The sequence below is a fragment of the Halichoeres trimaculatus genome, unplaced genomic scaffold (assembly GCF_033239565.1).
Source record: "Halichoeres trimaculatus isolate MK-OKI-2021-1 unplaced genomic scaffold, fHalTri1.1 fHalTri1_scaffold_21, whole genome shotgun sequence".
Classification (NCBI taxonomy): Eukaryota; Metazoa; Chordata; class Actinopteri; order Labriformes; family Labridae; genus Halichoeres; species Halichoeres trimaculatus.
In genome coordinates this window covers 25,051,725-25,076,827 of record NW_027437199.1, presented here as the reverse complement: position 1 = coordinate 25,076,827, position 25,103 = coordinate 25,051,725, and the positions used below count along the sequence as shown (strand labels likewise).

The 25,103-nt window shown below is 41.7% G+C and overlaps 1 protein-coding gene across 3 annotated transcripts in view; it reads left to right on the top strand.

Annotated features, from left to right (window-relative positions):
- The window catches only part of tafa5a (TAFA chemokine like family member 5a), a 186,233-nt gene extending 174,623 nt beyond the window's left edge, over nucleotides 1-11,610 (top strand). The window contains exons 4-5 of one of the 3 annotated variants that reach the window (XM_074698551.1): nucleotides 5,087-5,291; nucleotides 10,254-11,609. In XM_074698551.1, the coding sequence (XP_074554652.1) occupies nucleotides 5,087-5,095 (9 nt within the window). In that variant the 3' untranslated portion in view covers nucleotides 5,096-5,291; nucleotides 10,254-11,609. Of the gene's footprint in view, nucleotides 1-5,086; nucleotides 5,292-10,253 lie in introns of those variants that run through there. The other 2 variants (XM_074698552.1, XM_074698550.1) reach the window with 2 other exon arrangements.
- The last annotated feature ends 13,493 nt before the right edge of the window (nucleotides 11,611-25,103 follow it).

Sequence of the window (25,103 nt, the reverse complement as noted above, 5' to 3'; positions counted from 1 at the left end):
TTATCTCACTACATAAAAGTGCATTTCCACTAAATGCAGGCCTGATGGGGACCTTTATGAGCATAAAGATGAAAAATAATCACTTACAGAGAGCAGGGCAGAACATCTCTCAGAGCATGTTTCTGAACATTAGCGTTCTGGCTATGATCCACCGCTGGTCCCCCCCTGCTCTCAGAGCTGCAGGAGCAAACCAGCAAACAGTGAACTCCCAGAACCCACAGAACCTGCAGAACTCTTCGAACATGCAGAGCCTGCAGTTGCACAGTCACCTTTGGTTTGCCTGGACTCTCCCTGCAGGATGTCTGAAGATCAGTGTAAACCCCTGAATCACTCATTGTTCAGCATAAACCTGAGTTTCTTCCAGCACAGTGACCGTCCATCACCTCTTCTGTTCCCACAACCTCAGACTTCTCCTCTCTGTGCTCTGGCTCTGGGCTGGAGATGCTAAGCAAAGCGCGGGCCAGCTGTGCACTACCTGAAAGTTAACTCTACAGTTCAGGAGCAGAAACAGAGGAATCAAAGAGAAAATCAATGTGTGTGTGTTTTCATGAGTAGTTTCTAAGAAACAAAATGTTTTTCCTGACAAATATCTGATGAATGAGGCATCTAACCTCAGAGAGTCGTATTTAATCCTGTGCAGACACAGAGCCATGGAGATTGGCTGATACCACTGGAACAAAAACCAGGAGGTAAATTTATTGTTATAATAATAATGATAATAATAATAATAATAATAATAATAATAATAATAATAATAATAATAATAATAATAATAATAATGATAATTATTATTATTATTATTATTATTATTATTATTATTATTATTATTATTATTATTATTATTATTATTATTATTACAATTATTATTATTTTCTGACTGGTTAATCAAAGACTAGGGACAGTGAGTTACCACATAGGTTACTTTGTGTGTGTGTGTGTGTGTGTGTGTGTGTGTGTGTGTGTGTGTGTGTGTGTGTGTGTGTGTGTGTGTGTGTGTGTGTGTGTGTGTGTGTGTGTGTGTACGCGGTGTGCCATGCAGTGTATGAGCTGTACAGGTTGTGTGAGCAGTAAAGGTGTAAGCAATGCAGTGTGTGACCCATGCAATGTGTGTCCCGTGCAGAGTGGGAACCATGTAGTTTGTGACCTGTGTGTGTGAGCAGTGCAGTGTGTGAGCAGTGCAGTGTGTGAGCAGTGCAGTGTGTGAGCAGTGCACTGTGAGCAGTGCTGTGTGTGAGTAGTGCAGTATGAGCAGTGCAGTGTGAGCAGTGCAGTGTGAGCAGTGCAGTGTGTGAGCAGTGCTGTGTGTGAGCAGTGCTGTGTGTGAGCAGTACAGTGTGTGAGCAGTGCAGTGTGAGCTGTGCAGTATGAGCAGTGCTGTGTCTGAGCAGTGCAGTGTGAGCAGTGCAGTGTGTGAGCAGTGCTGTGTGTGAGCAGTGCTGTGTGTGAGCAGTGCAGTGTGAGCAGTGCAGTGTGTGAGCAGTGCAGTGTGAGCAGTGCAGTGTGTGAGCAGTGCAGTGTGAGCAGTGCTGTGTGTGATCTTTTCAGTGTGAGCAGTGCAGTGTGAGCAGTGCAGTGTGAGCTGTGCAGTGTGTGAGCTTTTCAGTGTGAGTTAGGCAGTGCAGCTGTGAGTGGAGCATCATGGGATTGGTCTGTCACATACAGTATCTCACAAAAGTGAGTACACCCCTTACATTTCTGCAGATATTCAATTATATCTTTGCATGAGTCAACACCGGAGAAATGACACTTTGACACAATGAAAAGTAGTCAATGTACAGCTTATATAACAGTGTAAATTTATAGTTCCCTCAAAAAAACTAAAGAGACAGCCATCAATGTATAAATCACCGGCAACAAAAGTGAGTACACCCCCAAGTGAAAATGCCCATATTGAGCATGATTAGTCATTTTCCCTTCCCAGTGTCATGGGATTCATTAGTGTTGCAAGGTCTCAGGCGTGAATTGGGAGCAGGTGTGTCAAATCTGGTATTTCAGTTCTCACACCCTCTCATACTGGTCGCTGAAAGTTCAACATGGCACCTCATGGTAAAGAACTCTCTGAAGATCTGAAAAAAAGAATTCAAGGCTATAAGAAGATTGCCAACACCCTGAAACTGAGCAGCAGCACAGTGGCCAAGACCATCCAGAGGTTTAACAGGACAGGATCCATTCAGAACAGACCTCGCCATGGTCGACCAAAGAAACTGAGTGCACGTGCTTGACGTCACATTCAGAGGTTGTGTTTGGAAAATAGACGTAGGAGTGCTGCCAGCATTGCTGCAGAGGTTGAAGGGGTGGGGGGTCAGCCTGTCAGTGCCACACACTGCATCAAATTGGTCTGCATGGCTGTCGTCCCAGAAGGAAGCCTCTTCTGAAGACAATGCACAAGAAAGCCCACAAACAGTTTGCTGAAGACAAGCAGAGTAAGGACATGACTTACTGGAACCATGTCCTGCGGTCTGATGAGACCAAGATAAACTTAATTGGTTCAGATGGCATCAAGCGTGTGTGGCGGCAACCAGGTGAGGACTACAAAGACAAGTGTGTCTTTCCTACAGTCAAGCATGGTGGTGGGAGTGTAATGGTGTGGGGCTGCATGAGTGCTGCTGGCATTAGGGAGCTACAGTTCATTGAGGGAACCATGAATGCCAACATGTACTGTGACATACTAAAGCAGAGCATGATCCCCTCCCTCCGGAAACTGGGCCGCAGGGCAGTATTTCAACATGATAATGACCCCAAACGCACCTCCAAGATGACTACTGCCTTACTGAAGAGGCTGAAGGTAAATGTGATGAACTGGCCAAGCATGTCTCCAGACCTAAACCCGATTGAACATCTCCACCTTCCTCAAACGGAAGGTGGAGGAGCGTAAGGTCTCGAATATGTGCCAGCTCCGGGATGTCGTCATGGAGGAGTGGAAGAGGATTCCAGAGGCAACCTGTGAAGCTCTGGTGAACTCCATGCCCAAGAGAGTTCAGGCCGTGCTGGAAAATAATGGTGGCTACACAAAATATTGACACTTTGGGTATTTTCCCTTAGGGGTGTACTCACTTTTGTTGCCAGTGATTTATACATTGATGGCTGTCTCTTTAGTTTTTTTGAGGGAACTATAAATTTACACTGTTATATAAGCTGTACATTGACTACTTTTCATTGTGTCAAAGTGTCATTTCTCCAGTGTTGACTCATGCAAAGATATAATTGAATATCTGCAGAAATGTGGGGGGTGTACTCACTTTTGTGAGATACTGTAGATGAATGTTGAATCTGAGGCTCTGCAGTCAGAGGAGTTTCTCTTGTTCTGTTTGAAGATGTTTGTCAGCAGGTCCCATCAGCAGCTGCAGAAACACCTGTGCAGTGAAGCAGTGAATGGGTTAATGCTCCTGTCAGAGGCTCTCCTGCTCTCTGTGATGCTAAACGGTCTGAATATATGTGTTATCAGACAGTTAGCTCAGTCAAACACTAACTCTGCTTTAGAGGAGCGCTGTGTTGTCCCAGCAGTCGGCTCCTATAGCTCCTGCTCTCTCTGAAGGCTATGGGGCTGAAAAGATTTCTGCCGTCTCTCCAGAGACGACCCAGCTCTGCATCGTGCCCTCCTCCATCTTAGACTGGCAGATGAAACAGAGCTCTCTCTCTGCATGTGCTGACGCAGGGAGCTGAGAGGGGGAGAAGGGGAGCACAGCTCAGGTTATCAGATGGCTTTCCTGACAGCTTGATAAGGAGAGGGATTCAAAACGGAGACAGAAAAGCTGCGTGAGCAAAGAAAGAGCTGTGAGTGAACGACCGAGAGGCCTGAACCAGTCAGAGAAACACAGCGTGAGACATTATCTAAGTCATCTTCAGCTGCACGCGTCAGGAAGAGGCCTCTGCTCAGGCTTAAGCCTGCGTGCGCATCCTTCTCCTAACGTCACACTAAACAACAGCTGCAGGAGGAAATGATAGATCAGGGGTCTCAAACTCGTGCCACGGAGGGCCAAGAGGCTGCAGGTTTTCTTTCTAACCAGAAACTCCACCAGCTGATTCCACTGATTAGTCCCTGCTCTCTGCTTGAAGGTGAGGTAATCGGTGAAATCAGCTGGTGGAGTTTCTGGTTAGAAAGAAAACCTGCAGCCTCTTGGCCCTCCATGGCACGAGTTTGACATCCCTGTGATAGATCATATATTCAAAAGGATAATCCAGCACGCTCAGGGTTAACAGGAAGCTATGGAAGCTGTGTGTTAAACCATTCTTTAAATGTTGAAGCAGGCGTTAGTCAGCGCTCCATCAGGAGGGATGAACAGAGGATGAGCTGGAAAAAACAAAGAGATGTTCCACTGTTCAGTGGTTGTAATGTTTGCTAAAATGAGCTCATGTTGCATATTTATTGAACTGAGGTAGTCTGAGTGTGGCTAGGGGTAATGATCCACCGACATCCTCGTGTTCATGATTTAACGTCTGCCGCTGACGGCCTGTGTCCCTGTGTGTCTCTGGCAGAGCGTGAAAACCTCTTGGAGCGGGTTTTATCTGCTGGTGTAGAGGATCTTCTATCTAAGACCTCCTCCACCCTCCACCCTCTCCCTCTCCTCCTCCTCCTCCTCTCTGCATCCCTTCCTCTCTGTCTCCTCTTCTTCCCTGAGCATCCAGCTTAGACTAGGCCTGACGGGATCTCCCTGAAGCCTCACCATCACTCCGGCCCCTGTGGCTCTGGGTTGGTACTGGTCTTGGTAATTGATCCCTCTGGGTGCAGATGGATCTACTGGTGGGTTGAACAGAATCTCCACTTAGAGGACCACTGCTGGGCTGCTGGACAGGCTGAGAGAGGAAGTGGTGAGAGGAGCGGAGCACTGCTCACCGTTAGCTGGGCCTGTTAGCGTCCACACAGAGCGAGCAGGGTCAGATAACCACAGCGGCCTCAGACATAGTCAGCATCTGCTCACTGCTCCTCATCCACTGTAGTTCATCTCTTCATGTGTTCATCCTCAGCTTCACAAACTCTTCATCTTGGTAGAGAAACACTTGTTCCTCTGAGGAGCTCTCTGAGGCTTGAGAATAAGACCTGAGAGTGACTAAATGATGATAACTAACCCCCCCTCTCTCTCTTCAGGCTCTATGACGTGACAAGACGCCCCCTCCACACTCTTGCACTATGGAGAGCATCGATGACCCCGTGACAGACAGCCAAAAACCATCAACCTACAGCACCAACAGCCCCAACATCACAGCACGTCCCCCCAGAACCCGGTCCCTGGTCACAGGCAGGAGGCACCACGAGCAGCTGCAGAGCACCAGGGCCTCCAGGAGCCACAGAGGTACAGCAGGGCCCCTCTTCTTTAGTTCAATCTGTTTTCATACTGAAGTGAAAATCTGAGCCTGATTCAGTTGATTCATTGAGCCACAAACACATGTTCCTCCAGTTCAGCAGGAGATGCAAACAAAAGGAGGCATGATTAAGACACACACACACACACACACACACACACACACACACACACACACACACACACACACACACACACACACACACACACACACACACACACACACAGAGTTTAAAGCGCCGTCTGCTGTTTGATATCTCTGTTTGCTTTCCTGGTTTTCCATAAGCTCTGGGCTCCCTGGTGTGTGCTTAAACACAGGAAATCCATGTGTGCAGTGCTACCAGTAAACCCGGCAGCTTATCCCGTGCTTGTTCTGACTCTGCTTTATTGGTCTGCTTTGATATTGTCTTTAAAGGACTGCGTCAGATGGCGTCTATGTGCTCAAATAAAACAAGGCGCCGCACAGACTCTGGTTTTAATGTTGGAGATGTGGAAACAGAGGAGCTGTGCTGTAAATTTCACTTCTACAGGCAGAGGGAGGAGGTCTCAGTCATCCAGAGGAGCAGGCCTTTCACTCCGTCAATATCCTCCTTTTTTATGGCCGCACTTATTATTGGCCCTGGAGGAAAATCACTGACCGGCTGGTCTGCGGCTGAGTCCAGACTGCAGGTCTTCAGCAGATCTGAGGCTATAAATAGACTAAGAGAGGAGAGCTGGCTGTGAGCTCACAGAGGTTTACTGAGCATATATCTCCGACTGGAACCTTTGATTCTGTGACACATACAGAAACACATCTGATCCCATCCAGAGCCATGCAGCAGCTCAGTGAACACATTAAGTTGATATGATCCCAACATGATGGCGCACCGAGGGTCCTTCAGGTTGCTGGACTGAATCCCAGGTTTCCTCTGGAGCCTGAGTTCATTGTGGCGTGCAGATAGCATTATTGATATTGAGAAGAAATGCAGAATGAAAGAATGATAATGACATAACAGCACACAGAGCTTTGAACTCTCTGCTAATGTGGAACGAGGCCAGCATCTAGAGGCCTCTGCGATACATGTTCATGAGTTTTGATCTGACGATCTGCTGCAGGCATTATCCAACTTCACAGCATGGAACCAACAATTTTCCCCTTACTGATTAACCTGTGGATCACGCCTGGCCTACAACTCCACATGTAAATATTCATTAGAAGGCAGAGAGCTGCATGCCTGCGCAGACTGATCATAAACAGCCCTGGCAGGCACCAGCATCAGGAACTAGCATCAGGGACAGGGAACAGGGACAAGTACCAGGAACCAGCATCAGAATCAAGGAACAGGGACGAGCACCAAGAACCAGCATCAGAAACAAGGAACAGGGACAAGTATCAGGAACCAGCATCAGGAACAAGGAACAGGGACAAGCATCAGGAACCAGCATCGGAAACAAGGAACAGGGACAAGCATCAGGAACCAGCATCAGAAACAAGGAACAGGGACAAGTATCACGAACCAGCATCAGGAACAAGGAACAGGGACAAGCATCAGGAACCAGCATCAGAATCAAGGAACAGGGACGAGCACCAAGAACCAGCATCAGAAACAAGGAACAGGGACAAGTATCAGGAACCAGCATCAGGAACAAGGAACAGGGACAAGCATCAGGAACCAGCATCGGTAACAAGGAACAGGGACAAGCATCAGGAACCAGCATCAGAATCAAGGAACAGGGACGAGCACCAAGAACCAGCATCAGAAACAAGGAACAGGGACAAGTATCAGGAACCAGCATCAGGAACAAGGAACAGGGACAAGCATCAGGAACCAGCATCGGTAACAAGGAACAGGGACAAGCATCAGGAACCAGCATCAATCAGGAACAAGGAACGGGGACAAGCATCAGGAACAAGAAATAAGGTACGGAAACAAGCATCTGGAACTTCTGAGGATTCTCATGTGCCAGAGCCTAGAGAAGAGTTCACAGTGGACCAGTTTGGCTCTTTTGCACTCTTTCTCTGTGTGGTTGTGGTCTGAGGCAGACAGGAAGTGTTGACACAGAGACCAGACGTCAGGCTGAGGCTGTGTGTCTGTCCCTGCTCGGCTGGAGACCAACTATGGATGTGATCTGGATACTTTCTGATGTCTCTGGATCCTCTTCTGTCTGAAGGACCATAAAGTGCACATGGAGGCCAACACAAATGCATTCCCACATCAAAGCTCCTGGCTCTGCCCAGAGACAGGAGCTCTTTGTGATGTCCCTGAAATAAACATTTGCTCTGCTGAACGTCGCTGGACTCATATCAATATGTACTGAGTGGATGCTGGTCGCTCCATAACAAGAAGCATCTGCCCAAATGAGACACTTACACAGATGGATCCTCTCCATGCCTCTGCTCCTCTGACACCTGTGGCACATATCACACATTATCACACTCCCCCTGCTCCGCTTTGACTTCCCTCCACTTTGAGTTAGTCCATGTGTTCAGGAGTCAGACGGGGATCATTTTCTAAGCGTTATGAGGGAAAAAATAACCATATGCTGGTTTCCTGATAAAGCTTGATACCAAATTCTGACCCTACCATATGAATGTGGAGCAGAAATCCAGACTCATCAGACCAGGCAACTTTTTTCCAATCTTCTGTTGTCCATTTTTGTTGCCTTTCTATCAGTTCAAACCAGTCTGTCCATTCTCCTCTGACCTCTGGCATCAACAAGGCATTTTGTCCCACAGAACTGCCGCTCACTGGATATTTTCTCTTTTTGGGACCATTCTCTGTAAACACTAGAGATGGTTGGCAGTGTGGTTGTGGCCGGACAGAGGTGCAGGAGGCTTGAGGGGGCACTGGAGAAGGCAGAAAGGACACAGGTAGTTAGCGGCAAGGCTAATCACACCAGAGTGTGAAACTTGTATTACTCAAGTGTGCTAGTGTGGGCCGATGTACCGCTGTAGCGGTGGAAATACTCTGGCATCAGACTCCTCTCTCAGCAGGACTTAAATGCAGCCAGTGAAACAACAGTGATACATATTTGAAGACTTAATCATACATACACACAAACATACAAATGTGCTAACATTTTATAATACACAAACATACATACAAACATGCATACATACTAACAACCATGCTTGTGTGTGTGAGCGTGTGTGTGTGTGAGCGTGTGTGTGTGCAAGCGTGCGCACGCGCGTGTGTGTGTGTGTGTGTGTGCTTGTGTGCGTGCTTGTGTGCGTGCGTGTGCGCACTTGCGTGTGTGTGTGTGTGTGTATGTGCTTGCGTGTGCGTGTGTGCGTGCGTGCGTGTGTGTGTGTGTGCTTGCGTCTGCATGTTGTGTGTGTGTGTGTGTGTGTGTGTGTGTGTGTGTGTGTGTGTGTGTGTGTGTGTGTGTGTGTGTGTGTGTGTGTGTGTGTGTGTGTGTGTGTGTGTCTGTAGTAGTGTCTGTAGTACAGTGGCTGTGAGACGAGCAGGGCGCAGATGGTGAGGAGGCTTCCACATTTGTCTTTCCATGCTGGATAAATTGCTTCTGCGCTCTGCTCTGTGAGAGAGCTTTGTTGTTGGGTTACACTCGCTGAAGAATGGTAAATATTTGACATGCAGAACAAAGAGAGAGTAAGCTGTGCAGTTTTTATTTTTCCTTTGTCACGCTGCCATCAGAGCTCTGTAATTAGCACCTCAATGTGGTTCTGTCTCTGTGCACGATGCTTTACACAGACACACAATGTCTGCTCCTAAAACTAACTCTGGACTTTAAAATGGTTTACAGAGATTATCTGCAGACATGCACAGAGCAGGATTTACCTGTTTCCTCCTGCTGTGAGGCTACAGCCAGCAGCTAGTTAGCTTAGCATTCACACTGATCTCTTCCTGAGCTGAGCTGACTGTCTGCTGGATCTAAAGGTCAGCATAATGGAGCGCTGCTACCAGCCCTCGTTCATCTCTGACAGGGTAACGTGCTTGGACTGTGTTGGATCGATGTCAGACTTATATGATTATGCTCATGTCACCCCCCCTACTTTGATGTTCCCGGTCAAATTTCACCGGTCTGGTTTAACTTCTCTTATATTAACACAAAAAACATCATTCAAGCATAATCATCACCAGATTTTATTTAACACCCTTCCAATGATGTAGACAATGTCTCCAACTTATAGTGAATCAGCCTAAATGTGTGTGTGTGTGTGTGTGTGTGTGTGTGTGTGTGTGTGTGTGTGTGTGTGTGTGTGTGTGTGTGTGTGTGTGTGTGTGTGTGTGTGTGTGTGTGCATGAGGGAGATGGGGTGGTGGTTGTGGATGTGTGTATCTGCATGGATGTTTTCCCATCTAATGGATGAACATAATATAGTATTATCCATTCATTTTCTATGCTGGTCATTTTTGACCGGGAACACCACAGGTGTTTCAAAGTTGATTGGACCAGTCAAAATTCAATGAAAGTGATGATCAGCAATTTTTATTGTTCAAATGCCTGGTGTGGAGGATTTCATAAGACCTTGAGGCGATCAGAGGAAAAATATTTTTTTTTATGTTTGAATGAAGTTGTAAATCGGTCTGATTTGACCCGAACATCATAGAAGGGTTTTAAAGGACTTGAACCCTCCAAAACTAGAATTAGTTTTAAACACAGTACATGAAATGGCCTGAAGCAGCGGAGCTAACCCACACCTGACCCGGAGCAGACAGGACACGTGTATCAGCTCACCTGAGCCGAGTGAGATGGGTCAAGGTGAATCCTTCCTGATGAAGACCATGAAAAGAACTGATGCTAACAGATAATGATGATGATGATGATGATGATGATGATGATGATGATGCTAGCTGATGATGATGATGCCAATCGATGATGATGATGCCAGCTGATGATGCTAATAAATGATGATGATAGCTGATGATGATGCTACCTGATGATGATGCTAGCTCATGATGATGCTAACTGTAGCTGAAATAACCTTGATTTGTCCCTCCTGACTCCACAGGTCTCATAATCCAGCCACAGACCTGGGGACCAGGCAGGGACTGTCTGAGGGACTCCCTGAAGGATGGAGCTCTCAGGACAGGGGACCAACATGTGGCTGTGAACCGCCTCCAGCACCCTGTGACCGGCTCCTCCGGGCCTGTGGCTGCTTCCTCTGCGGTCTGTCGTGGGGTCAAACTGTCGTGCCCACTTTCTCTCCTCTCTCTGCCCGCTCTGACGTCAGCAGCACCGCTCATGCCACGGAGGATCGGACTCACTGTAGTCCCTTGAACGCAGCTCTTCTTCCTCACTGCTTGGGATTTCCTCTTCACACCTCAGCCTCTGAGCCAGAGCTCCAGAGCAAAGACAGGATCACCACAGACCGGACCCTGTTGCTTTTGGAGCGAGCACACTCTGCTGTGAATAGGCCTTCTGCTGGAGACACCTCTCATATTTTTATAGACCAAAGAGCAAACCCACACACATGATCTGAGGACAGAGTGGACCCTCTGGTAAAGACTCAGACTCTGAGGCCTCTGTGGGTTTGGCCCCACGGGTCAGCGTGCACACAGGGACGAGGCAGACTCCATGTGTAAGGTGGGACTGGACACAACCACAGGAGTACTTTTAAAATTTGCAGACTTTGTTTTTGTCAGACTGAGCCCACTGCTGTATTTTGGAGATATAGGAACTGCATATGTATAACTGTGTATGAAAACGCTGGTTTGCATTTTTACGTAGCTGCAGTTTGGACGGACTAGAGAAGGCTCTGAGGAGAGGAACTCGCAGAGAGGCTGAATATCTAGAGTCTGAAAAGGATGAGAAAGGAAATGTCATTACTGTATTTTAAAAGGCCCTAAAATTATATATTTAACAGTTTTATATGTTGTACCTTTGTAGAGAAGCTTCTTGGGCTTGAAATGTGGTCACACTGGCAGTTAGTAGGGTGTGAACACACGCTGTTGTTCTCATTACTGCTGGCTCATAGTCCAGGTTTTCCTTTCACACCTCAGTAGCTCCTTTCTTTTCATGGTCACCTCTGAGCCAGCGTTCATCAGACGTGTCGAGGAGCAGGACAGAGCTCCTGAGGACTGATCCGCAGCCAGCCCAACATTGTAAATCTATGGTAGTCAGTGAGAGCCATTGAAATCTGCTAATTTGCTATGATATTGTATTGTACACAATGTGGAATACTGACTCATTTCCTCTCCATGGGTTTTGATCTCTTAATTTATTTTGTGCTTGTGTTTGTTGGCACAAATCTGGCCTCTCTCCAGCAGCGACGAATACACAAAGAGAGAGAAGGAGACGGCTGAGGGAGCATCGCAGAGTATTAAAGTCATTTACGTACATTTTTTATCATGAAATATTTTAAGAATAAATTAAATACGTGAAAGAAAACACTCTCTGAAAATTAACATGTTGTCCACAATCAGGAGCACACTTTCCAGATCTCATCCTGGTCTTTAGACCGCAGGTATCAGGTGGAAACAATGAGGGCAGGGATCACAATCATAAATGCAGGGAGGGAAATGACCTGAAAGGAGATGAGAGAAGATACTACAGAATAAAACTGGATGAGAAAAAGATGGCAGAGAAGAGAACAAATCAAGCAACACGTGGCACAATGTGACACAGGAGAAATGTCAGAGCGATCAGAGGGATGTTTAAAAAACAAAGACACACTCAGAGCCCTCAGGATGTTTTTCACACAGACCTCGCCCAGCCTAGACAAGAATCCTACAGTTATCCGATTTACAGGCTAACAGCTCTATAAGACCATCAGGAGCTCATCATGCTGAGACTGAGCCTCTGGTTTCTGACCTGCTGAAGGAGGCTGACTGACAGGGAGCTCATCCCCTCTCAAAGACAAGCGGCACAGTGAAAACAAAGAGCAGGTAAGTGTGGGACTGTGTGAACGACACCACCACAAGCATTTAGGAGAAAGTTTCTCCTCTCTTCAGTGTCCACTCAGTTTCCACTCAGTCCCTTGCCACACTATCCAGACCTCTTACACCCCCTTTACCTCCCCAGGAAAAAAAAAAATCTAGATCCCCCACTGGGTTTTTTGCAGTGTTATGCAAAATGCTTACAAAAATAAAATGCTGAAAAAAATACAGGGTACACCCCTTGGGCAGCCCTAATGACACCCCCAAAAAAAAGGTGTTGGGTTTTTCCACATTTTGACAAAATATAAAACTATGAACTTTATATATATATATATATATATATATATATATATATATATATATATATATATATATATATATATATATATATATATATATATACATATATTAGAGCTGGGCAACGATTAAAACTTTTAATCGTAATTAATCGCATGATTTCCCTGATTAATTATAATTAATCGCATTGTGAAAGTGCCATAACATGTGTGCAAACACTAAATCAGTACTTGTTATACAGTAATAGTTAAATCACATACTTAGTGCAAATCAAATTTACAAAATGTAAATACAAAATTAAAGCTTATTGCCACTGTCAGGGCATTAAAGTGATACTCCGGGATGGAACAAGTTGGGTCCTATCACAAGGTTTAGGGCAGAAATTACCCCTACAGCAGTGTTTTTGTACAGCAGAAGCCCAGAGCGCTCACACCAAACACCCCCTCCCTGCTCGTCAGACGGTTTCCTCTGCACTCAGACGGGGCCATATTTTACTTGACCAAAAACACAAATAAACGGACTCCCACCGAAAAAATCTGATATCGGTCTGCATTCACACTTTATTTAGAGAATTTTCAGCGCGTTGCTTTCACACAAAAACACCGCTAAATAAGGCTCTAGTTCTCATCGTGTCTCTTCGTCCTGGCAGACCACCTGTGTTTGTTTATATCTGGCACGCCGTGCGTGCAGACTGATACACTAAGCTGCGAGTGCCTTTAAAGGGCAACTCCGTTTTTTTGACACCTGGACCTTATTTATAGGTGTGTGCATGCTCATATACTCACTCAGACAAACATTGTGCAGCTCGGAGTCCTTCAGAAGTTATTTAGATCCAGCTGATTTTAGCCGCACTTAGCGGGGGCCACGGCAAGGGAGCTTCAGGGCGGGACATAATCTCTGCAAAATCGCTCATTTTGGCTATATATTTTTCATCTATCGCTATCCATCGTTATCACAAACTCACTCCTATTCTGTTGCCATAGGCGAACACTGTCCACAAGCCCACCACCAGTGAGCAACATGCACTAATGTGCTATAAAATATTTAACGGCGTTAATAGATTGACTGGTTAACGTGAAAATAACGCGTTAACTTGCCCAGCACTAATATATATATATATATATATATATATATATATATATATATATATATATATATATATATATATATATATATATATATATATATATACCAAAGTTTTCACACTGGGACACTTGAGAGGTAAAAAAGCCTTCAGGGTTTATCTTTAACACTGTTTTGTTTTTTTGTTTTTTTTTAAACTCAAAAAACTTGGGTGGGTTAATCCTGGTTCCATTTACAGGGGGTAAGTGGTGACAGCTGCCCATTCATCACTAATTCTTATGAAACACATCCTGCGGGAGAGAAATAGGCTGAAGCTGTGTCTGCTCAGTGGGTGGAAAAAGGCTTTTTGTGGATCAGTTGTTCATTTACATTCACACTGGAATCTCCTCAAACCACACTGACCTGGCCCCATGACACCCAGCCTGACATCCCTGACACTCCCTCTGAAGATGAAGATCATTCATGAGCTTTAACCTCCAGACGTTAATTAACTCATCAGCACACTGTGGGTCGCTCTGAGTCACTGTCAGCATCAACGGCCCAGGGGGAAGTGTTCATTTCAGCCCATATGTGACGGAGATGTGGAGGAGCACGGTGTCTGATGGTAGGGTTCAGCCTGGATAGAGAAGGGGAATCTGCTGTTCGTAGGGATGAAGTGAAGTTTGTGTTCCCTCCTCCTGACCCGAGCACAGCCGACACAGCAGAGTTACTGTACTCAGTCTCTGCTACAGAGAGGCATTGGAGCATGGAAACACTTCAGAGGAGAGCATTCACACTCCAGCACAGGAAAATAAGGCTCTCAGGTATACTAGGTGTTTGTTAGGAGTGCTTCTTTTATCCCACATCACGCCTACCGGAACATGTCTAATCTCCTCAAACAAAGAGCAGAAATCTCTTCTTCCTCATCCAGCAGGAAACAAAGTCTTCTGATTCTAGTGTAAACACGGAGCAGCAGAGGTCTTAACCCCCGCTCCGCTTGCTAAATCCCATCCTGAACCGTTACTTGACTCATCGTCTGAGAGCGAACACAGCAATCTGCCCGGATCATTGGGACCAGCACCTCACCTGACTCTGAGCATCCAAGAGTGTCTGCAGCCGGAAATGAGACCTCAAAGTCTGTCTGTCTCTGTGAGGCTGAGCAGGAGGAGGAGGAGGAAGAGGAGGGGGTTAATTACATCAAATTGAATTCCAATAATCTGCCCCATATCCTTGAGATTTTTCAGACAGCGCTCAGAGCTACGGCTCCACGCCTGTTAATCTGGTTAAAGCAGATGATACGGGCTTTCCTTCAGCCACGACTGAGCGGGTGGGGTCAGGAAAGCCCCCTGCAGAGTCTGAAGACGCTGTCAGGAGTCAGACAGAGCAGTTATCAAGGCCTCAGGAAGGTTTTTCCCCTTTTTAGCTTCAAAGCCACACGTATCGGCTTATTTCTCTTTCCAGGGAAAGATGAGAGTGCACGCCTGTGTGTTTAATTTCCTGCACGCTGCTGGGTCGATGTGTGTGTCACTGAGCGATGCCTGCAGAGAGAGCGCTGCCCGCAATAAGCTCTACAGCCTGCAGTAAACACCTGAGGGCCAGAGATCTTCCTCTGTTTACAGCTCCAATAAATCTCCAAAATACCAATACTGCATGAGGCTGCAGAAAATATTATTTGTTTTGATGGATAACATTTATCTGCTAATTCAGATTTCATACTGTGAGTCTTTGTTTACAAAATAAATCTAATTAAGTGCAGCAATCACGGCGCACACCTGATCAATACACAATATGGCCAGCACAGCTGCTTACCTCATGAGGACGCCTTCTCCAGCCAATATTTCCAACCCATAAACCCGGCCGGCTTTCCCCAGCCAGGCCAATAACGTGTCAGGGTTAGGGCAACGAGAGACAAAACATTACCTCAGTGGGCAACGGGCTGGCTACAGGAGAACAAACCGCTGAAGCAGAGTCATGTGGCACTGAGACAGCGTTCATCTCACATCTCTCAGCTCTAACGGCAGCTAGCACGGCTTTTACCTGTGAGCTGAGGTTTTGTTGTTTCTCTGGGCTCAGGATAAAAACATAGAGATGCTCCTGGAATTCAGAAAACCAGGGTTTCTGTCAAAGAAGCAAGCTCTGATGTGTAGGGATGTGCACATTTCGCATTTGAAATGATACAGTAGCGGTACCTAATATTGGTACCGGTACTCGACGGTACCAATATTAGGTACTTTTGTCTGTGTTTATGCCCCCCCGCACAGGTCGGCTGTGCTGTGCGTCCTGCAGCCTGCTCCTGGCCCTCACAGGAGGACTCTTTAATTGCAAAGTTGTAATTGTAATGAGCTGGATGCCAGCACCATTTAAAGCAGCCTTACTCACTGTGAGGCAGAACTTTAATTAGCGTGTATCTCCAGCCGTGGTGCTGTCCTCACCTCGCTCCATTGGGCGCCATGCTGCTGTGTGCAGTTTGACACGTGAAGGCTCAGGTTAAGCTGCAGAGCTCGGGGCCTGAGCCCTGCCTTTACTCCCCTGATCAGCCACTCTGTGGTGGACGCCTCGCTGTCAGCTGGGTGTTCAGGCTCCATTTAACTCTAACTAAGTGCCTTCAGTCATTATGCTGCTCATTAATGCTGTGCTGCTTCTGCAGCCCTGAGTGCACACGCTGAGGACACTGTGTAACTTCTGGGTCTGCAGGAAGAGCTGCTTCTTACTGTGACGTTACTAGCGGCACAAACATCAGCCTAATAGCTGCTACAGCGAGGTTATTAACCAACATAAAGCCTGGTTTTAATGAGGACTCATGTCACCATCTGAAGGCTGCGTCTCCTCTCACACAGGAACAACTTTAACACTTTATTATGAGGCTTCAGTCCTCACTCACTTCTTATCTGATCACACAGAGAAGCAGAGAAACACCGGGACTCTGACCTTATCTACATCCTTTCATTAGGAGACTCATAATATTTCCATTTTCACACACACAGTCTACATTCAGCATGTCTGCTCTATAAACCACTCACAGGTTTCAGTATGAAGGAATCAAACCCAACCTGTCAGAACGCAGCCAGCCTCGACCTTTGAGCCTGAGACAAAGCTTTAACTCATGCAACCAAGAAAGATTTAACCAACACGTCCCTCTGATGCACTAACACTGAGTCCATCCACAGGATACCTGGATACAACCTGTAACATATTAAACAAACAGAGGAGTGCAGATTCACAGACGATGAGCTGGCTTCAGTTCACTCTGAATACCAGGTTTAAGCTGCAACTGTGGAGCCTTCTGTACTTCAGCCCAGTCTTCAGTTATCAACATTTACTGAACTACATAAATGACTCCGTGCCAGTGTGGAGTTACAGTCAGATTAAAGGTTTAAAGGAAGAATAATCCAGTCTAACAGCAGCAAGCAGAAGCTTTCAAAACCTGGGAACAGAAAAACTTTAGGGTCTGTCATCTAAACCTGTGTCTAAAGAATCCACTTTAAAACTTATGCATTGAGAGACTAATGGGCAAAGGGCTAAAGTTAAAGAACTGAAGCTACAGAAACACAATGACGTATCAACATGAACAAAAGTTAAAAAGCAACAGAAACAGTGAGATGTATCAACATAAACTAAAGTAAAAGAGCTACAGAAACACTGAGACTCATCAACATGAACTAAAGTTAAAGAGCTACAGAAACACTGTGATGTATCAACATGAACTAAAGTTAAAGAGCTACAGAAACACTGAGACTCATCAACATGAAATAAAGTTAAAGAGCTACAGAAACACTGAGATGTATCAACATTAACTAAAGTTAAATAGCTACAGAAACACTGAGACGTATCAACATGAACTAAAGTTTAAAAGCAACAAAAACACTGAGAAGTTAGACATGAACTAAAGTTAAAGAGCTACAGAAACACTGAGACTCATCAACATGAACTAAAGTTAAAAAGCTACAGAAACACTGAGACTCATCAACATGAAATAAAGTTAAAGAGCTACAGAAACACTGAGACTCATCAACATGAACTAAAGTTAAAAAGCTACAGAAACACTGAGACATATCAACATGAACTAAAGTTAAAGAGCTACAGAAACACTGAGACGTATCAACATGAACTAAAGTTAAAAAGCTACAGAAACACTGAGAAGTATCAACATGAACTAAAGTTAAAAAGCTACAGAAACACTGAGACGTATCAACATGAACTAAAGTTAAAGAGCTAAAGCTACAGAAACACTGAAACGTATCAACATGAACAAAAGTATAAGAGCTAAAGCTACAGAAACACTGAGACATATCAACATGAACTAAAGTTAAAAAGCAACAGAAAAACTGAGACATATCAACATGAACTAAAGTTAAAAAGCTACAGAAACACTGAGACGTATCAACATGAAATAAAGTTAAAAAGCTACAGAAACACTGAGATGTATCAACACGAACTAAAGATAAAAAGCTACAGAAACACTGAGACGTATCAACATGAATTAAAGTTAAAAAGCTACAGAAACACTCAGACATATCAACATGTACTAAATTTAAAAAGCTACAGAAACACTGAGACGTATCAACATGAACTTAAGTAAAAGAGCTTAAGCTACAGAAACACTGAGATGTATCAACATTAACTAAAGTTAAATAGCTACAGAAACACTGAGACGTATCAACATGAACTAAAGTTTAAAAGCAACAAAAACACTGAGAAGTTAGACATGAACTAAAGTTAAAGAGCTACAGAAACACTGAGGCACATCAACATGAACTAAAGTTAAAAAGCTACAGAAACACTGAGACGTATCAACATGAACTAAAGTTAAAGAGCTACAGAAACACTGAGACGTATCAACATGAACTAAAGTTAAAAAGCAACAGAAAGACTGAGACGTATCAACATTAACTAAAGTTAAAAAGCTACAGAAACACTGAGATGTATCAACATTAACTAAAGTTAAAAAGCTACAGAAACACTGAGATGTATCAACATGAACTAAAGTTAAAAAGCTACAGAAACACTGAGACGTATCAACATGAACTTAAGTTAAAGAGCTACAGAAACACTGAGACATATCAACATGAACTAAAGTTAAATAGCTACAGAAACACTGAGACATATCAACATGAACTAAAGTTAAATAGCTACAGAAACACTAAGATGTATCAACATGAACTAAAGTAAAAAAGCTTAAGCTACAGAAGCACAAAGATGTATCAACATGAACTAAAGTTAAAGAGCTAAAGCTACAGAAACACGGAGATGTATCAACATGAACTAAAGTTTAAAAGCAACAAAAACACTGAGAAGTTAGACATGAACTAAAGTTAAAGAGCTACAGAAACACTGAGACTCATCAACATGAACTAAAGTTAAAAAGCTACAGAAACACTGAGACGTATCAACATGAACTAAAGTTAAAGAGCTACAGAAACACTGAGACGTATCAACATGAACTAAAGTTAAAAAGCAACAGAAAGACTGAGACGTATCAACATTAACTAAAGTTAAAAAGCTACAGAAACACTGAGATGTATCAACACGAACTAAAGATAAAAAGCTACAGAAACACTGAGATGTATCAACATGAACTAAAGTTAAAAAGCTACAGAAACACTGAGACGTATCAACATGAACTAAAGTTAAATAGTTACAGAAACACTAAGATGTATCAACATGAACTAAAGTAAAAAAGCTTAAGCTACAGAAGCACAAAGATGTATCAACATGAACTAAAGTTAAAGAGCTAAAGCTACAGAAACACGGAGATGTATCAACATGAACTAAAGTTTAAAAGCAACGAAAACACTGAGAAGTATCAACATGAATTAAGTTAAAGAGCTAAAGAAACACTTAGACACATCAACATGAACTAAAGTTAAAAAGCAACAGAAACACTGAGACATATCAACATGAACTAAAGTTAAAGAGCTACAGAAACACTGAGACGTATCAACATGAACAAAAGTATAAGAGCTTAAGCTACAGAAACACTGAGACATATCAACATGAACTAAAGTTAAAAAGCAACAGAAACACTGAGACGTATCAACATGAACTAAAGTTAAAAAGCTACAGAAACACTGAGACATATCAACATGAAATAAAGTTAAAAAGCTACAGAAACACTGAGATGTATCAACACGAACTAAAGATAAAAAGCTACAGAAACACTGAGACGTATCAACATGAATTAAAGTTAAAAAGCTACAGAAACACTCAGACATATCAACATGTACTAAATTTAAAAAGCTACAGAAACACTGAGACGTATCAACATGAACTTAAGTAAAAGAGCTTAAGCTACAGAAACACTGAGATGTATCAACATTAACTAAAGTTAAATAGCTACAGAAACACTGAGACGTATCAACATGAACTAAAGTTTAAAAGCAACAAAAACACTGAGAAGTTAGACATGAACTAAAGTTAAAGAGCTACAGAAACACTGAGACTCATCAACATGAACTAAAGTAAAAAAGCTACAGAAACACTGAGACGTATCAACATGAACTAAAGTTAAAGAGCTAAAGAAACACTGAGACGTATCAACATTAACTAAAGTTAAAAAGCAACAGAAAGACTGAGACGTATCAACATTAACTAAAGTTAAAAAGCTACAGAAACACTGAGATGTATCAACATTAACTAAAGTTAAAAAGCTACAGAAACACTGAGATGTATCAACATGAACTAAAGTTAAAAAGCTACAGAAACACTGAGACGTATCAACATGAACTAAAGTTAAAGAGCTACAGAAACACTGAGACATATCAACATGAACTAAAGTTAAATAGCTACAGAAACACTGAGACATATCAACATGAACTAAAGTTAAATAGCTACAGAAACACTAAGATGTATCAACATGAACTAAAGTAAAAAAGCTTAAGCTACAGAAGCACAAAGATGTATCAACATGAACTAAAGTTAAAGAGCTAAAGCTACAGAAACACGGAGATGTATCAACATGAACTAAAGTTTAAAAGCAACAAAAACACTGAGAAGTTAGACATGAACTAAAGTTAAAGAGCTACAGAAACACTGAGACTCATCAACATGAACTAAAGTAAAAAAGCTACAGAAACACTGAGACGTATCAACATGAACTAAAGTTAAAGAGCTAAAGAAACACTGAGACGTATCAACATTAACTAAAGTTAAAAAGCAACAGAAAGACTGAGACGTATCAACATTAACTAAAGTTAAAAAGCTACAGAAACACTGAGATGTATCAACATTAACTAAAGTTAAAAAGCTACAGAAACACTGAGATGTATCAACATGAACTAAAGTTAAAAAGCTACAGAAACACTGAGACGTATCAACATGAACTAAAGTTAAATAGCTACAGAAACACTAAGATGTATCAACATGAACTAAAGTAAAAAAGCTTAAGCTACAGAAGCACAAAGATGTATCAACATGAACTAAAGTTAAAGAGCTAAAGCTACAAAACACTGAGATGTATCAACATGAACTAAAGTTTAAAAGCAACGAAAACACTGAGAAGTATCAACATGAATTAAGTTAAAGAGCTAAAGAAACACTTAGACACATCAACATGAACTAAAGTTAAAAAGCAACAGAAACACTGAGACATATCAACATGAACTAAAGTTAAAGAGCTACAGAAACACTGAGACGTATCAACATGAACTAAAGTTAAAAAGCTACAGAAACACTGAGATGTATCAACATGAACTAAAGTTAAAGAGCTAAAGCTACAGAAACACTGAGATGTATCAACATGAACTAAAGTTAAAGAGCTAAAGCTACAGAAACACTGAGACATATCAACATGAACTAAAGTTAAAAAGCAACAGAAACACTGAGACGTATCAACATGAACTAAAGTTAAAAAGCTACAGAAACACTGAGACGTATCAACATGAAATAAGGTTAAAAAGCTACAGAAACACTGAGATGTATCAACACGAACTAAAGATAAAAAGCTACAGAAACACTGAGACGTATCAACATGAATTAAAGTTAAAAAGCTACAGAAACACTCAGACATATCAACATGTACTAAATTTAAAAAGCTACAGAAACACTGAGACGTATCAACATGAACTTAAGTAAAAGAGCTTAAGCTACAGAAACACTGAGATGTATCAACATTAACTAAAGTTAAATAGCTACAGAAACACTGAGACGTATCAACATGAACTAAAGTTTAAAAGCAACAAAAACACTGAGAAGTTAGACATGAACTAAAGTTAAAGAGCTACAGAAACACTGAGACTCATCAACATGAACTAAAGTTAAAAAGCTACAGAAACACTGAGACGTATCAACATGAACTAAAGTTAAAGAGCTTCAGAAACACTGAGACGTATCAACATGAACTAAAGTTAAAAAGCAACAGAAAGACTGAGACGTATCAACATTAACTAAAGTTAAAAAGCTACAGAAACACTGAGATGTATCAACATTAACTAAAGTTAAAAAGCTACAGAAACACTGAGATGTATCAACATGAACTAAAGTTAAAAAGCTACAGAAACACTGAGACGTATCAACATGAACTTAAGTTAAAGAGCTACAGAAACACTGAGACATATCAACATGAACTAAAGTTAAATAGCTACAGAAACACTGAGACATATCAACATGAACTAAAGTTGAATAGCTACAGAAACACTAAGATGTATCAACATGAACTAAAGTAAAAAAGCTTAAGCTACAGAAGCACAAAGATGTATCAACATGAACTAAAGTTAAAGAGCTAAAGCTACAGAAACACGGAGATGTATCAACATGAACTAAAGTTTAAAAGCAACAAAAACACTGAGAAGTTAGACATGAACTAAAGTTAAAGAGCTACAGAAACACTGAGACTCATCAACATGAACTAAAGTTAAAAAGCTACAGAAACACTGAGACGTATCAACATGAACTAAAGTTAAAGAGCTAAAGAAACACTGAGACGTATCAACATTAACTAAAGTTAAAAAGCAACAGAAAGACTGAGACGTATCAACATTAACTAAAGTTAAAAAGCTACAGAAACACTGAGATGTATCAACATTAACTAAAGTTAAAAAGCTACAGAAACACTGAGATGTATCAACATGAACTAAAGTTAAAAAGCTACAGAAACACTGAGACGTATCAACATGAACTAAAGTTAAATAGCTACAGAAACACTAAGATTTATCAACATGAACTAAAGTAAAAAAGCTTAAGCTACAGAAGCACAAAGATGTATCAACATGAACTAAAGTTAAAGAGCTAAAGCTACAAAACACTGAGATGTATCAACATGAACTAAAGTTTAAAAGCAACGAAAACACTGAGAAGTATCAACATGAATTAAGTTAAAGAGCTAAAGAAACACTTAGACACATCAACATGAACTAAAGTTAAAAAGCTACAGAAACACTGAGATGTATCAACACGAACTAAAGATAAAAAGCTACAGAAACACTGAGACGTATCAACATGAATTATAGTTAAAAAGCTACAGAAACACTCAGACATATCAACATGTACTAAATTTAAAAAGCTACAGAAACACTGAGACGTATCAACATGAACTTAAGTAAAAGAGCTTAAGCTACAGAAACACTGAGATGTATCAACATTAACTAAAGTTAAATAGCTACAGAAACACTGAGACGTATCAACATGAACTAAAGTTAAAAAGCTACAGAAACACTGAGACGTATCAACATGAACTAAAGTTAAAGAGCTTCAGAAACACTGAGACGTATCAACATGAACTAAAGTTAAAAAGCAACAGAAAGACTGAGACGTATCAACATTAATTAAAGTTAAAAAGCTACAGAAACACTGAGATGTATCAACATTAACTAAAGTTAAAAAGCTACAGAAACACTGAGATGTATCAACATGAACTAAAGTTAAAAAGCTACAGAAACACTGAGACGTATCAACATGAACTTAAGTTAAAGAGCTACAGAAACACTGAGACATATCAACATGAACTAAAGTTAAATAGCTACAGAAACACTGAGACATATCAACATGAACTAAAGTTAAATAGCTACAGAAACACTAAGATGTATCAACATGAACTAAAGTAAAAAAGCTTAAGCTACAGAAGCACAAAGATGTATCAACATGAACGAAAGTTAAAGAGCTAAAGCTACAGAAACACAGAGATGTATCAACATGAACTAAAGTTTAAAAGCAACAAAAACACTGAGAAGTTAGACATGAACTAAAGTTAAAGAGCTACAGAAACACTGAGACTCATCAACATGAACTAAAGTTAAAAAGCTACAGAAACACTGAGACGTATCAACATGAACTAAAGTTAAAGAGCTACAGAAACACTGAGACGTATCAACATGAACTAAAGTTAAAAAGCAACAGAAAGACTGAGACGTATCAACATTAACTAAAGTTAAAAAGCTACAGAAACACTGAGATGTATCAACATTAACTAAAGTTAAAAAGCTACAGAAACACTGAGATGTATCAACATGAACTAAAGTTAAAAAGCTACAGAAACACTGAGACGTATCAACATGAACTAAAGTTAAATAGCTACAGAAACACTAAGATGTATCAACATGAACTAAAGTAAAAAAGCTTAAGCTACAGAAGCACAAAGATGTATCAACATGAACTAAAGTTAAAGAGCTAAAGCTACAAAACACTGAGATGTATCAACATGAACTAAAGTTTAAAAGCAACGAAAACACTGAGAAGTATCAACATGAATTAAGTTAAAGAGCTAAAGAAACACTTAGACACATCAACATGAACTAAAGTTAAAAAGCAACAGAAACACTGAGACATATCAACATGAACTAAAGTTAAAGAGCTACAGAAACACTGAGACGTATCAACATGAACTAAAGTTAAAAAGCTACAGAAACACTGAGATGTATCAACATGAACTAAAGTTAAAAAGCTACAGAAACACTGAGACGTATCAACATGAACTAAAGTTAAAGAGCTAAAGCTACAGAAACACTGAAACGTATCAACATGAACAAAAGTATAAGAGCTAAAGCTACAGAAACACTGAGACATATCAACATGAACTAAAGTTAAAAAGCAACAGAAACACTGAGACGTATCAACATGAACTAAAGTTAAAAAGCTACAGAAACACTGAGACGTATCAACATGAAATAAAGTTAAAAAGCTACAGAAACACTGAGATGTATCAACACGAACTAAAGATAAAAAGCTACAGAAACACTGAGACGTATCAACATGAATTAAAGTTAAAAAGCTACAGAAACACTCAGACATATCAACATGTACTAAATTTAAAAAGCTACAGAAACACTGAGACGTATCAACATGAACTTAAGTAAAAGAGCTTAAGCTACAGAAACACTGAGATGTATCAACATTAACTAAAGTTAAATAGCTACAGAAACACTGAGACGTATCAACATGAACTAAAGTTTAAAAGCAACAAAAACACTGAGAAGTTAGACATGAACTAAAGTTAAAGAGCTACAGAAACACTGAGACTCATCAACATGAACTAAAGTTAAAAAGCTACAGAAACACTGAGACGTATCAACATGAACTAAAGTTAAAGAGCTACAGAAACACTGAGACGTATCAACATGAACTAAAATTAAAAAGCAACAGAAAGACTGAGACGTATCAACATTAACTAAAGTTAAAAAGCTACAGAAACACTG